This window comes from Salmo salar, chromosome 13 (assembly GCF_965601325.2).
Source record: "Salmo salar chromosome 13, fSalSal1, whole genome shotgun sequence".
Taxonomy (NCBI): Eukaryota; Metazoa; Chordata; class Actinopteri; order Salmoniformes; family Salmonidae; genus Salmo; species Salmo salar.
The window spans coordinates 36,481,358-36,495,812 of record NC_138303.1 but is presented as its reverse complement, the minus strand read 5'-3'; the positions used below and the strand labels follow the sequence as shown (position 1 = coordinate 36,495,812).

Genomic DNA, 14,455 nt, shown 5'->3' with positions numbered 1-14,455 from the left:
CATACCTACACGTCTGCTATGGTCACAAGACGCAGGCCTACTTACTGTCCCTATAATTTCTAAGCAAACAGCTGGAGGCAGGGCTTTCTCCTATAAAGCTCAATTTTTATGGAATGGTCTGCCTTTCCATGTGAGAGACGGAGACTCGGTCTCGACCTTTAAGTCTTTATTGAAGACTCATCTCTTCAGTAGGTCCTATGATTGACTGTAGTTTGGCCCAGGAGAGATACTCTGAATGATCCGCTATAAAAATCCAACTGACATTTACTCCTGAGGTGCTGACCTGTTTCACCCTCTACAACCACTGTGATTATTATTTGACCCTGCTGGTCATCTATGAACATCTTGGCCCTGTTCTGTTATAATCTCCAACCGGCACAGCCAGAAGAGGACTGGCCACCCCTCATAACCTGGTTCCTCTAGGTTTCTTCCTAGGTTCTGGCCTTTCTAGGGAGTTTGTCCTGTGCTTCTACACCTGCATTGCTTGCTGTTTGGGGTTTTAGGCTTGGTTTCTGTACAGCACTTTGTGACATCAGCTGATGTACGAAGGGCTTTATAAATACATTTCATTGATTGAATTCATCAATCAAGTACAAGGGAGGAGCAAAAACCTGCAGACACCCTGTGGAATGAGTTTGACGCTTGACTTATACTAACTACATGGAAGTACTTTACAGTTGGGTTAACGGTGTAACAACAAACAAAGGTTTCAAACATTTCAAATGAAAGGAAGAGATTACAATCTCTTGGAATCGAGTCACAATAAGCAGCATCAATAACCATTACATAAAAACATTACAAATACTTTATTTTTTTGTATTATTCCATTGTAATTGGAGTGGATATTTTATCATTTAAATCTAAACTAGCCTTGGTACCATGAAACTGAGGTAAACAGTATATCAGTTACTCAGGCTACAATGTGTACATTAACAGAAAACACCTATGCCGGGCTCATGTTCCAGTCACAGCACTTGCATTTCTCGTTGAAAATAAGGTTAGCGGCGCACTTCTGGAGGTAGGTGTGTCCACTGGCACACTGGTAGAAGGCATTAAGGTCTTCCTTGTTACAGTACAGGCCGTCAGCTTTCCCCCCACAGAAGCCACTGCCGGGCAGAGGAGTGGAGGTGGTGGCGGGTACACTGCTGGTGGTAGTTCCTGGCAGTGGTGGGGGACGTGTTGTGGAAGGAAGGGGTGGCGGACGTGTTGTGGAAGGAAGGGGTGGCAAATCTATAAAACACAGTGTGTTATTGTCAAGCATGGAATGATACAATGTCATTGTTATACCAACCAAACCTCTTATGAGACATAAACCTCAGTGCTCTAGTAATGGCTGCGTACCTGAGGCCAGAAGATAACGCAGATGGCTGATCAGGGGATAGTTGCCCTGCCCACAGAACTGTCCAGCAAAGTCATCCAGATCCAGAGCCCAGATCATGGCCCCTCCAAACTTGTTTTCTTTTAGATAGCGTGCCTATAAAATGACCAAATATTTTATTTTCCAAAACCATATAGCCTTCTACCAATCACCATGTAATCAATAACAAAGATATTATGGTTGAAATGAGCAATAGACATTCGACTGCTAGAATTTACAGCAATCAACTGAAAGGAGATTCCTTCTGGCAGTGTATTAAGTAATATGATACCGTACCTTTATTTCAAAGCTTTCCCGATTGTCATATCCCACCCACTCATTTCCTTTGGTGGCATAGGGAACCATCTGATCCTCAATCAACTCAACAGTTGCTCCATTCAGGAAAGTACAGATCTGGTGGAAAAGAAAAATAAACATGTCATGAGTATGTTGGAAAACTGATCCTGACATAAAGAATACCTGTTGTTTTGAATTGGCCCCGAGTACAGTATACTGAAAGTGTGCATTGATGTATTGTGTTAATCTATTTTTTACATCCTAGTGTTTCACAATCTCCCTGGTTCCAAAACATAGCATGTTAATTAACTCCACATTGGTAGAGTTGGGAGATCACACCACCAGTGACAACTGTATTTGTAGTGTTGAACTTTGACCTCTCTCCCTGACCTCATAATAGGACCAGAAGCCGGCCTCGCGGGTATATGGTCCAGCAGAGGCTGGTCCACTCGTTCTGGCTCCGACACCATTGTCTCCAGAGACAGTGCGGAATGTGCGCCCATAGGTGGCGAAACCCATCATCAGCTTCTCAACAGGGGTGCCCTGGTCCCTCCAGTACTTCATGGCAAAGTCCTTTGGAAAAGGAGAAAACATTCAACAACTATTTGACAAATAGTTAATGGTTTCTAAAATGGTTTCTAAATTATTTATGGTTTCAAAAATAGTAAAAAAATAAATAGATATTGTAAAGTTTTATATTTTTTACTCACAACGTTGAAATACTTGTGCTCTCCTTCCTCTGCATCTGAAGCACCGCGGAAAAGGGGGCTGTTGTGGCGTGTGAATGGGTCCCAGGCTCCACCCATGTCATAGGACATCACATTGATTAAGTCCAAGTATCTGTTACACAGTCACACAAGGCAAAAGGTCACGAAATGTAACATGGAAAACACCAACTGGTAAATGATGAACCTTCACAATAATTATTACTATACCAATCACCTATGGTGAATGAAGGCCCTCTGTTTTAACCTTTGAACTCACTTTGCAACCTCTGCAATTTCATAACCGTTATCAATGTTTCCCTTCCCAGCAGCCACTGCAGCTGTGACCAGCAGCCTTGGTCTGCTGGTGTCAGCGGCTTCCTTCTCAAATGCCTCGAGCAACTCCTGGACCCCAGAACCAAATGAGACAGTGTATTTTGTTAATGGTATGAAATAATAATATGACGACATTGTGCTGGATCAGTTAAAGTTGAACATAATTATTATGGTGCCCCATTAAATCTGTTACTCAGGATCCAAATATAATGCTTTCCAGATGTTTGATTATTACTACTGTGGCTGTGAATGTCAAACTGACCCTGCACAGCAGTGTAAACCTTTTCTTGTCTTCTGGGGGGCTCCCTCGTGCTCCAGGGTACTCCCAGTCCAGGTCCAGGCCATCAAAGCCATACATTCTCAGGAAACTGATGGATGACTGGATGAACTTCTGGCGATTGGCAGGTGTTGACACCATGATGGTGAACCTGAAAAGTTATTCAGTGTCAGTAATCATAATACTTGTAATTGTTATTATTCATTGGAAAAGCATAATGACCAATAGATACTTAAAAACATGTTTATTTCTATCAGTAAAGTACATTGAAACATGTACAACTTAATCATGGCTATATGACAACAATACTCACTGGCTGGACCCAAAGTTCCATCCACCAACTGCCAACAGGGTCTTCAGTGCAGGATTTCTTTCCAAGACAAGAAAGATTCATCAACACCCAATTTCATTGCATTTAAAGAGAAATGTGAATATGTAATAATTAAAGTAAATGCACAAAGTGCACATAAGACATCATATAGCTCAGCAGCTAAACCTCACTGCTTCTTCAGCCCATTGAAGGACTGGTAGAGAACATCATCGTTCCACTCGTAGGTGACTAGCTCGTTGTTGTGGTTGATCATTGAGAAGGCATAGATCAGATGAGTGCAGAGGTTGGGATCCACATTGGCCGGCAGATATTTCCCAGTGCCTGGTCTGTACTGGGACCAGTTGGTGAAGTAGCACACCAGTTTGGTTGATGACACTGTTGAGGATTTAAAATACTAGCATCAGGCCCCCATCAGAACAAAGTGATAGACAGAGACATTGACAGTGACTTTGTCTAGGATTGTATCAATGTTGTATGCTATGTACTGAGCAATGTTATTCAACAGTAAGTTATTTATTTTCTCCCTATGAATGTTACTTAACGATATCCTATTTTTGGTAGCTACAGTACAATTAAGTTTGGATAGACATCGAGAGTAATGCTGTAAGAACTACAAAACGTACCCATTTGAAGACACATTAAAACGGACAGTCCTGAAACAGAAATTAAACATTTGTTCATTAGACTAATCAAACAAGCTTATTTGCTTGCAGTTAACAAAGTACCCTACATGACCAAAAGTATGTGGACACCTGCTTGTCGAACATCTCATTCCAAAATCATGGGCGTTAATATGAAGTTGGTCCCCACTTTTCTGCTATAACAGCCTCCACTCTTCTGGGAAGGCTTTCCACTAGATGTTGGAACATTGCTGCGTGGACTTGCTTCCATTCAGCCACAAGAGCATTTGTGAGGTCGGGCAATAATGTTGGATGATTAGGCCTGGCTCACAATCGGCTTTCCAATTCATCTCAAAGGTGTTCAATGGGGTGGTGGTCAGGGCTCTGTGCAGGCCAGTCAAGGTCTTCCACACCAATCTCAACAAACCATTTCTGTATGGACCTCACTTTATGCACGGGGGCATTGTCATGCTGAAACAGGAAAGGACCTTCCCCTAACTGTGGCCACAAAGTTGGAAGCACAGAATCGTCTAGAATGTAGCGTTAAAATGTCCCTACCCTGGAACTAAAGGGCCTAGCCTGAACCATGAAATACAGCTCCAGACCTTTATCCTCCTCCACCAAACTTTACAGTTGGCACTATACATTTGGGCAGGTAGCGTTCTCCTGGTAACCGCCAAACCCAGATTCGTCCGTCGAACTGCCAGATGGTGAAGCATGATTCATCACTCCAAAGAACGGATTTCCACTGCTCCAGAGTCCAATGGCTGTGAGCTTTACACCGCTTGGCATTGCGTATGGTGATCTTAGGCTTGTGTGCAGCTGCTCGGCCATGGAAGGCCATTTCATGAAGCTCCCAACAAACAGTTATTGTGCTGACGCTGCTTCCAGAGGAAGTTTTGAACTGAGGACAGACAGTTTTTACACGCTTCAGCACTCCGCGGTTCTGTTCTGTGAGCTTGTGTGGCCTACCATTTCGCGGCTGAGCCGTTGTTGCTCCTAGACATTTCCACTTCACAATAACAGCACTTACAGTTGACCGGGGCAGCTCTAGCTTTTCCTTGAGTAAAAGTAAAGATACCTTAATACACTGTGTGCACAATTATTAGGCAAGTTGTATGTTTGAGGATTTATTTTATTATTGAACAACTACAGCGCTCTCAGTCAATCCAAAATGTTAATAAACCTCAAACCTGAATATTTAAGGAAGTAAAAGTGAGGTTTTGGCTTTCTTTGGAGAATATCTATGTGCACAATTATTGGGCAACTATTAGTGTGCAGAATTATTATGCAACTAAATGAAAAACCAAAAGTTCCCCATCTCACCTGTTTATTTTCATCTGTTAAAGTGAGAATAAACAAACAACTCAAAATGTATAAACAAACATTTCTGACATTTAAAAAAAAAAATCTGTGACCAATATAGCCACCCTTCTTTTCAATAACAGTCATAAGCCTTCCATCCATGGAGTCTGTCAGTTTCTTGATCTGTTGACCATCAACTTTTTGTGCAGCAGCAACCACAGCCTCCCAGACACTGGTCAGAGAGGTGTACTGTTTTCCTTCACCGTAAATCCTCCGTTTAAGAAGGGACCACAAGTTCTCAATAGGGTTTAGGTCAGGTGAGGAAGGGGGCCATGTCATTATTCTTTCATCTTTAAGGCCTTTACTGGCTAGCCACGCAGTGGAGTACTTCGATGCATGCGATGGAGTATTGTCCTGCATAAAAATCATGGTCTTCTTGAAAGATGCAGACTTTTTCCTGTACCACTGCTTGAAGAAAGTGTCTTCTAAAAACTGGCCGTAGGTTTGGGAGTTGAGTTTGAGTCCATCTTCAACCCGAAAAGGTCCAACTAGCTCATCTTTAATAATACCACCCCATACCAGTAGCCCACCTCCACCTTGCTGGCGTCTGAGTCGAAGTGGAGCTCCGTGCCTGTTACTGATCCAGCCACGGGCCCATCCATCTGGTCCGTCAAGAGTCACTCTCATCTCATCTGTCCATAAAACTTTTGAAAAATCTGTCTTCAGTTATTTCTTGGCCCAGTCTTGACGTTTCAACTTGTGTCTTGTTCACTGGTGGTCGGGTTTCAGCCTTCCTTAACTTGGCCATGTCTCTGAGCACTGAACACCTTGTACTTCTGGACACTCCAGGTAGGTTGCAGTTCTGGAACATGACAGCACTGGAGGATAATGGGTTCCTGGTAGCTTCACGTTTGATTCTTCTCAAATCTTTAGCAGTTAATTTGCGTCTTTTTTTCTCAACACGGTTCTTGCGACCCTGTTGACTATTTGCAACAAAACGTTTGATGGTTCTGTGATCACGCCCCAATATCTTAGCAATTTCAAGAGTGCTGCATTCCTCTGAAATACTTTTTTAAAATGTTTGACTTTTCAGAGTCAGTTAAATCTCTTTTTTGGCCCATTTTGCCTGAGGAAAAGAAGCTGCCTAATAATTATACACACCTTGATATAGGGTGTTGATCTCCTTAGGCCACACCCTCCCTCATTACACAAATACACATCACCTGATATGCTTAAATCCAATAAGCATTCCAGTTTATACAGCGTGGAGTTGGGAAATATGCATAATAATAATGATATGGTCCAAATACTGACTTGCCTAATAATTGTGCACACAGTGTAGAAAATGACTCAAGTGAAAGTCACCTAGTAAAATCCTGCTTGAGTAAAAGTAAAAAAGTATTTGGTTTTAAATATACTTAAGTATCAAAAGTAAAAGTATAAATAATTTCAAATTCCTTATTTTTTATTTTAATACGGATAGCCAGGGGCATGCTCCAACACTCAGACATAATTTAGAAACAAAGCATTTGTGTTTAGTGAGTCCGTCAGATCAGAGGCAGTAGGTATGACCAGGGATTGTCTCTTTAGGTGCTTGAATTGGTCTATTTTCCTGTCCTGCTAAGCATTCAAAATGTAACAAGTACTTTTTGGTGTCATGGAAAATGTATGGAGTAGAAAGTACATTATTTTCTTCAGAAATGTTGTGGAGTAAAAGTAAAAGTTGTAAAAAATATAAATAGTAAAGTAAACTATAACCCAAAAAACTACTTAAGTAGTGCTTTAAAGTATTTTTACTTAAGTACTTTACACCACTGAAAATGTATAACAATATTTCATTGCCAGAATTTGACTTACCAACGAGAAGTGTTAGTTGGGCCATGATGAGTTTGTAGTTACACGGCCTCTCCTTACAAAACCGAAGAGGCACCTGGAAAAAATAAGCATTTTCATTTAATAGAACAAACCAGGGTGGTTAGAATGTTGTGTGTGGCTAAGGTTGCACAAGTGCGTCTGCACTGTCCAGCTTCAAGTTTAATGTGTTGCAATTATTGTTCCTAAAAGGTTGTAACTGATGGTCGGGTGATAGTAAAACTATAATGCAATAATAATGTTAATAAAAACATATAGCCCAAGTCCTACCTGGTCCTCAGTGAGACACTGGATCGGTGTCTGGTAGAGAATACATCTCACCTTTTATACCGTTCTGATACTCCTGGGCCAAAGGCTACATACCTGTATCAGGAAGTGGCAACCTGGGGGAGATTGTTTGCTCTTAATCTGGATTAATCAGTGTCATGGTTTATGTTAGTTTCATTTAAGGATATAACCTGTCTGAATTGTATGAGAGATAGACCTATCTTTATGGTCAGATAAACAACCATGGAGGATTGATATTGAGGGTGAAATAAACCATCTCTATCCTCTGTATCAGCAACGTGGAATTGGAACATTCAGTCAACAAATACATTTCAATATTCTTTAACTAGTTAAGAGCTTTTAGTTTGAATATAAATATTCCACGAACTGGACCTATTGTAGTAGTTATCTTTCATTCACACATAATAGCTTCTGTAGGCCTTTCTCTTGGATATCTTTGATGTGAAGTTCACGCCATAAACAAATAAAACAAAAAAAGTACAGAAAAGGCCCAAAATCTTAGTAGAACAAACATTACGCAAGCTCCAGGCCATTGCATGAGAGACACGACAAGATAAACTGTCATAAAAATGCTAGTATTGATTGGTTTTAAGATAAGATTACCTTTGCTTCTTTTGTTGAAACTGGGAAGGTTGGCCCTTGGTTTTACTAATTGAGGTCACGTAACACAGAACAATACAGCCAATGCAGTAATAAGGGAGGGGGAGTATACTGTAGGTTCTGAGTAATTTGTTAATGGGAGCAAGAGCTCAAGCTGCCTGGTGATTCAGGGCTGTAACAGAGGCCTTATCTCAGCCATAAAGAAGTGAGTTTTCACTGGGTTTTCATTCCCTTTAATATCCCGGCACTTGTACAGTTCTCTAATCTTTATGTAACAATTTGTTTATTTCGTTCATAGAGGTCTGATTATGTTGTCATGGCATCATACGTGTTGCTACATGAATAAAGTGCTTGTAGTCTATTTAATATAGCCCAATCACTCCGGAGATTAGAAAAGGCCAGCAACATTGCTTACGTTTACATTTTATTTATTCAAATCTATACTGAACAAAAATATAAAACGCAACATGTAAAGTGTTGGTCCCATGTTTCATGTGCTGAAAAAAAAGATCCCAGAAAGTTTCCATATGCACAAAAAGCTTAGTTCACTAAAATGTCGTGGGGGCCTGGCTCCCCAGTGGGTGGGTCTGGCTCCCCAGTGGATGGGCCTGGCTCCCCAGTGGGTGGGTCTGGCTCCCCAGTGGATGGGCCTGGCTCCCCAGTGGATGGGCCTGGCTCCCCAGTGGGTGGGTCTGGCTCCCCAGTGGATGGGCCTGGCTCCCCAGTGGGTGGGTCTGGCTTCCCAGTGGATGGGCCTGGCTCCCCAGTGGGTGGGTCTGGCTCCCCAGTGGGTGGGCCTGGCTCCCCAGTGGGTGGGCCTGGCACCCCTGCCCAGTCATGTGAAATCCATAGATTAGGGCCTAATTAATTTATTTCAATTGACTGATTTCCTTATACGAACTGTTACTCAGTAAAATCGTTGAAATTGTTGCATGTTGCATTTATATTTTTGTTCAGTATAGTAGCAAATTTGCCATACATGTTTGGCATGACAACAACAAAAAATTGGCTAAAGCAGAAGCAGACTGACATCCAGGTTGATCATGTGTGAATGGTTGTAAGTGATCTTGAATGTCAGTCAGCTTCCTGTCTCTAAAGTTCAAGCAAACAGTCACACACAGTAGACTCCATACACAGAAGACTCCACAGACAGTAGACTCTCCAGACATGCTCATATTACTGACAACATTGCAACTCAATAATCCCTGACTGGGAGGTTTATTACAGTATGCTATGTGCACCATTTCATTGAGAAAATTATGATACTGTACTTTACACACTTAACTATGATGGAAATATGCTGCGGACTTTTAAGCATTACCTGTCATTACAGTAACTTTCATGGTCGGAATATTATGATTATGACAGTGTGATATCATTATGGTACAACAACCAAAAAATCTTATGTTTGAAAATGGCCTTTATAATTAAGCTCCTAGGTGTAGTTAATTTGAAATGTTTAAATCCTGACAGCCTGATAACAGAGCACTTTAGAACAGTGTTTTAATCCATTTCTGTATTCATTAGAGGACCATAAGTTCAAAGTACATCTCTATCGGTTAATATTGTCAAAAATCACAAGGTACATTAATGATTAGCAGAAAAGACAGAAATGACTGGATGCCATAAGAATGCACATTGTAGTTCTAGTAAGCGAAGCATCATTCTTATTTTGCTTGTCATGCTAGTGAACAAAGTGCAAACGTTAGCCTTGTTCATAGCATTTAAAACCCATATTCTATAAACCATAGATCAACATATAACAATTATACAATAAAGGTGGGTACAATAAAGGTAGGTACAGTATGGTCCCAGAGACATCGATTAGGGGTGTGTTTAGGTCTGTGTTTTAGACATTTTAAAGGCTAAAGATTAAATCTGCCAATCTCTGAAGAATGTTGAAGCAGCCCACAGTCCTGAAAGGTATGTATACAATGCCAATGTGTCATCATACCAATTACATCAGCTAAGATTCACAGATCAATGTTGAGACAAAGCAACAGACAAACAAGCCAAGGGTACAGTGCCCTGAAGATGGTACTATGATTTACTGCCATCAGGTAGAGATAAAGAGCTAAAATCTACTTATCAATCCTACCAGGCCTAAACCAGTGATTTAGCAAAGAATCATTCATTAGGGTTTTTCTACCACTGTCATCATATAAATAGTTTCTCTACCAGGTGTCACTGCTTTTATCAACATGCTAAACTTATCAGTGTATTCCTCCATCCAGTCAATATCTCTCCATTAGTAGAAATATTACACACCCACATCAACATGTATGCACGTACGCACACACTTCCACACCCACTTGAAAAACATGTACTTTCCACAACTTCATAAATACCACAGGCTGTAACCTTACTTTTCTTGTTGAAATGCTGTACCAACCCAGAGTCAATGCAGAGCATGAGAATAGAGGAACACTATCAGGCTCCAACCACATCATCTTGTGTGCCTGGAATGAAGAAAAGATGGTGGATTTGCTTGGGAACACCTGTCCCCCCCAGTTAGTGGGCAGTGGGCATTCCGGACTCAGTCAGTCTCGTATACAACTGTTTATAGAGGCGTTAGTTGAGCATTGCACCCATTCAGTGGTGATTTTAGAATGTAAATCTTGGTGAGGCAAACTCCCCCAATTTTTTTTAGATGCATGCCAGCAAAGCCACAACACAACACTAAACAATACATTAATTGGACTGTAACGGTGACAAACGGTGCCCACATCAAGCTGTCCCAACAGCAGAGTCCCAACAGCAGTCCCAACACCTTACCACTGTTAAACCTGGCTATCAGCGGAGCCTTGTCTGGCAGTGAAACAGTTCATTCTGCCTAATTTACTGCCTTTAAAAAAAACATAGCTGATATGGCTGACTTGCTTAAACAAATGTGGTTTCTACTGACAATTGAGATGTACAAAATATAGCATAAAGGGACGAAGAGCGTATAAGAGGCAATCCGTAATTAAGACATTAATGAGCGAGCTAGGACGGATGTAGTCAATATAACTATTTGCTCAGCACTTTTGAAATGTACAGCGACAGAATTCAGAACATGGACTGTTCTTACAGTATTCTCCTTGTACACCAAATCAGAACCATAGGATAATGACAGGGGCATATAAGCAGACAATGAAAGCTCTTACATTTCTCTAAAACAGGCTACATGTGCACCAACAACTCAGAACAGTATGCTAAATTATGAGGGGAAATACGACTAAATTATTAGTGTGAGGCACATGGGCTACTAACAGCTTACTACACAACATACACTTAATATTGCTTTCTTAGCAACAGTATACAGTGCATTTGGAAAGTATTCAGACCCCTTGACTTTTTCCACATTTTGTTACGTTACAGCCTTATTCTAAAGTGGATTAAATAAAATAAAATCCTCATTAATCTATACACAATACCCCATAATGACAAAGTGAAAACTTTTTAGAAAATGTATAAAAATAAAGAAATTACAGAAATACCTTATTTACCCAAGTATACAGACCCTTTGCTGTGAGACTCGAAATTGAGCTCAGGTGCATCCTGTTTCCATTGATCATCCTTGAGATGTTTCTTCAACTTGATTTATTTCCACATGTGGTAAATTAAATTGATTCGATATGATTTGGAAGGGCACACACCTGTCTACATAAGGTCCCACAGTTAACAGTGCATGTCAGAGCAAAAACCAAGCCTTGAGGTCAAAAGAATTGTCCATAGAGCTCCAAGACAGGATTGTATCAGGCACAGATCTGGGGGAAGGGTATGCAAAACATTTTTGCTGCATTGAAGGTCCCCAAGAACACAGTTGCCTCCATCAAGTTTGGAACCACCAAGACTTAATCCTAGAGCTCGCTGCCCGGCCAAACTAAGCATTCGGGGGAGAAGGGTCTTGGTCAGGTAGGTGACCAAGAACCCGATAGTCACTCTGACAGAGCTCCAGAGTTCCTCTGCGGAGATGGGAGAACCTTCCAGAAAGACAACCATCTCTGCAGCACTCCACCAATCAGGTCTTTCTGGTATAGTGGCCAGACGGAAGCCACTCCTCAGTAAAAGGCACATGACAGCTCACTTGGAGTTTGCCAAAATGCACCAAAAGACTCTCAGACCATGAGAAACAAGATTCTCTGGTCTAATGAAACCAAGATTGAACTCTATGGCCTGATTGCCAAGCATCACGTCAAGGAAAACTGGCACCATCCCTATGGTGAAGCACGGTGGTGGCAGCATCATGCTGTGAGGATGTTTTTCAGCGGCAGGGACTGGGAGAATAGTCAGGATCAAGGGAAAGATGAACGGAGCAAAGTATAAAGAGATCCTTGATGAAAACCTGCTCCAGAGTGCTTAGGACATCAGATTGGGGCAAAGGTTCACCTTCCAACAGTACAATGACCCTAAGCACACAGCCAAGACAACTCAGGAGTGGCTTTGGAACAAGTCTCTGAATATCCTTGAGTGGCCCAGTCAGAGCCCGGACTTGAACCCGATCGAACATCTCTGGAGTGACCTGAAAATAGCTGTGCAGCGACGCTCCCCATCCAACCGGAAAGAGCTTGAGAGGATCTGCAGAGAAGAATGGGAGAAACTCCTCAAATACAGGTACGCCAAGCCTGTAGGGTCATACCTAAGAAGACTCGAGGCTGTAATCGCTGCCAAGGTGCTTCAACAAAGTACTGAGTAAAGGGTCGAATACTTATGTAAATGTGATATATATATATATATATATATATATATATATATATATATATATATTTTTTTTTTTTATATATACATTTGCAAAATTTTCTCAACTGTTTTTTGCTTTTTCATTATGGGGTATTGTGTGTAGATTGATGAAGGAAAAATATATTTAATACATTTTAGAATGAGACTGCAACTTAACAAAATGTGGAAAAAGTCAAGGGGTCTGAATAGTTTCTGAATGCACTGTACATATCTTCCTGGCATATTACATAATTTATGCAGCAACATACAATACATTTCTGGACTCACCTTGTGCTGTGATCCCTTGAACAGGAAGGTGGTGCGGCGGGGTCCTTCGTGGGCAAATTTTGTCATCAAAATCTGGCATTCTCTGAATTTATGGTGATTTCAAGACAACTGGGAACTCAGAAAAAAACAAGGGCGAATGAGGATGTTACTGATCTTCAGGTTGGAGCTCTAGAAAGAGGCCCGAGTTCCCGACTTCGAAATCCGAGTTGCATGATGTTGAAAACGTATTTTCCCAGTCTGAGCTATTTGTTTTTCAAAGTTTCTAGTTGTCTTGAACTCATTGAAGTCTGAGATTTCCCAGTTCCGAGTTTCCAGTTGTTTTTAAAGCGGCAGAAGTCATGCTGGATTGACAGCATGACCAATGCTGAATGTTTATCCTTTTAAGCTGGGAAAAGAGACCCTTAAACCCAGACCTAGACCACACATCCACTCCACTGAATAGCAGGCTAGTGATTGATTTGCAATGCTTGTAGTTAGCGACTGATTTCTTCCAAACCATTGTTGAATTTGCGAATTCCAACTTGTGTAATGTTTATGTCCAATGGCCAATGAGCACCGATACCTTTTATCTATAATTTCTCTTCATATGACAAGGATTGAAAATGATTTGCCAGTAGATTGTAGACTTGATTGATGATGATGACAACTACTAGCTTGCTAGCTAAGATTTTTGACATGATCAGTCCAATCAAGGCTACTGTAGATATAACATGAATTGACGTCATTTTAACTGTGGCCAATGACCTTGAGTCTTCTTGGATGGCCACTTCTGATGTAACTCTATGGCAGCACCAAAGGGGCTTGAATTTTCGAGCTCTCCCTGTAGATTTTGCTGTGACATAGTGTCCCAATGAGTGACAGAACTCTTAGCCAATCACTGCGCAACTAGAGAACATTACCAACCCCTAAGCTTCGTATTTTCCGCTAGCTGCCCCACCACCACCACAGAAAGCACTGAGCTAGACTGAAACACCTGCATTTTGGAGCTGCCTTACTCAAGAAGGCAAAAAAGAGACCATGTTTGTATGCAGCTTTATTAACTCAAATTTGTTTTATTTTACTTTGTTTGCAAACTAATGTGACACGTATTAATGCCAAAATAACATGCAAAACAGGCTCTGCCCCACCTGCCCTGAATGACAGGTCACCACAGCACCCATTGTAAGTCCTGTTTCCTTATGCACATGAGTAGATGGGGCTCATGGGGGAGAGGGCCTCCTGGCTCTTACTCTCCCTAAACTCTGGGTCTCTGTCATCCCTCTTCTTGTGTCCAGTGTACTGGCCAATGAAGGAGCCGTCCTCGTTGAACTAAATCTCCCGTCCATCACCGTACTCCACCAGACTGTCCTCACTCTCCGTCCATTTCATCATGGTGTGGACTGTCGTCTGACCCCTCCTGACTTTAGTCTCATCCTCCCTGGAAGAAAAGTGAGAATATTAGAGGCTGTGTTATGGCTCCCAGCTTTCACCATACAGTTC

General features: G+C 41.5%; 2 protein-coding genes across 4 annotated transcripts in view; both read right to left on the bottom strand.

The window, feature by feature from the left end:
• Positions 1-787: 787 nt before the first annotated feature.
• LOC106567267 (acidic mammalian chitinase) lies at positions 788-7,549 on the bottom strand. 2 transcript variants are annotated; one of them, XM_014136367.3, is made up of 12 exons: positions 7,370-7,549; positions 7,085-7,157; positions 3,926-3,955; positions 3,473-3,677; positions 3,285-3,341; positions 2,957-3,122; positions 2,639-2,763; positions 2,365-2,494; positions 2,045-2,227; positions 1,655-1,771; positions 1,342-1,474; positions 788-1,230 (listed from the first exon to the last, which is right to left on the bottom strand). In XM_014136367.3, exons 2-12 carry the CDS (start codon positions 7,107-7,109, stop codon positions 944-946), a joined length of 1,458 nt encoding a protein of 485 aa, XP_013991842.1. In that variant the 5' UTR covers positions 7,110-7,157; positions 7,370-7,549; the 3' UTR covers positions 788-943. The 2 variants fall into 2 exon arrangements, with proteins under 2 accessions (XP_013991842.1, XP_013991841.1); XM_014136366.2 differs by lacking the exons at positions 7,085-7,157; positions 7,370-7,549 and having other exon boundaries at positions 3,926-3,998.
• A 6,447-nt stretch (positions 7,550-13,996) lies between these two features.
• Positions 13,997-14,455, bottom strand: part of LOC106567268 (neurofascin) — a 34,766-nt gene continuing 34,307 nt past the window's right edge. For both annotated transcript variants that reach the window (XM_082960021.1, XM_082960022.1), the window contains one exon: positions 13,997-14,393. In XM_082960021.1, the coding sequence (XP_082816147.1) occupies positions 14,285-14,393 (109 nt within the window). In that variant the 3' untranslated portion in view covers positions 13,997-14,284. The remainder of the gene's footprint in view (positions 14,394-14,455) is intronic.

Bases quoted from the DNA above. Each gene is read 5' to 3' on its own strand.
- LOC106567267 (XM_014136366.2), bottom strand. From the start codon at position 3,983: ATGAACAAATGTTTAATTTCTGTTTCAGGACTGTCCGTTTTAATGTGT. The intron at 3,123-3,284 runs GTGAGTATTGTT...ATAACTTTTCAG, and splicing joins TGGAACTTTGGGTCCAGCCA to GTTCACCATCATGGTGTCAA. The intron at 1,231-1,341 runs GTACGCAGCCAT...TGTGTTTTATAG, and splicing joins GCGTTATCTTCTGGCCTCAG to ATTTGCCACCCCTTCCTTCC.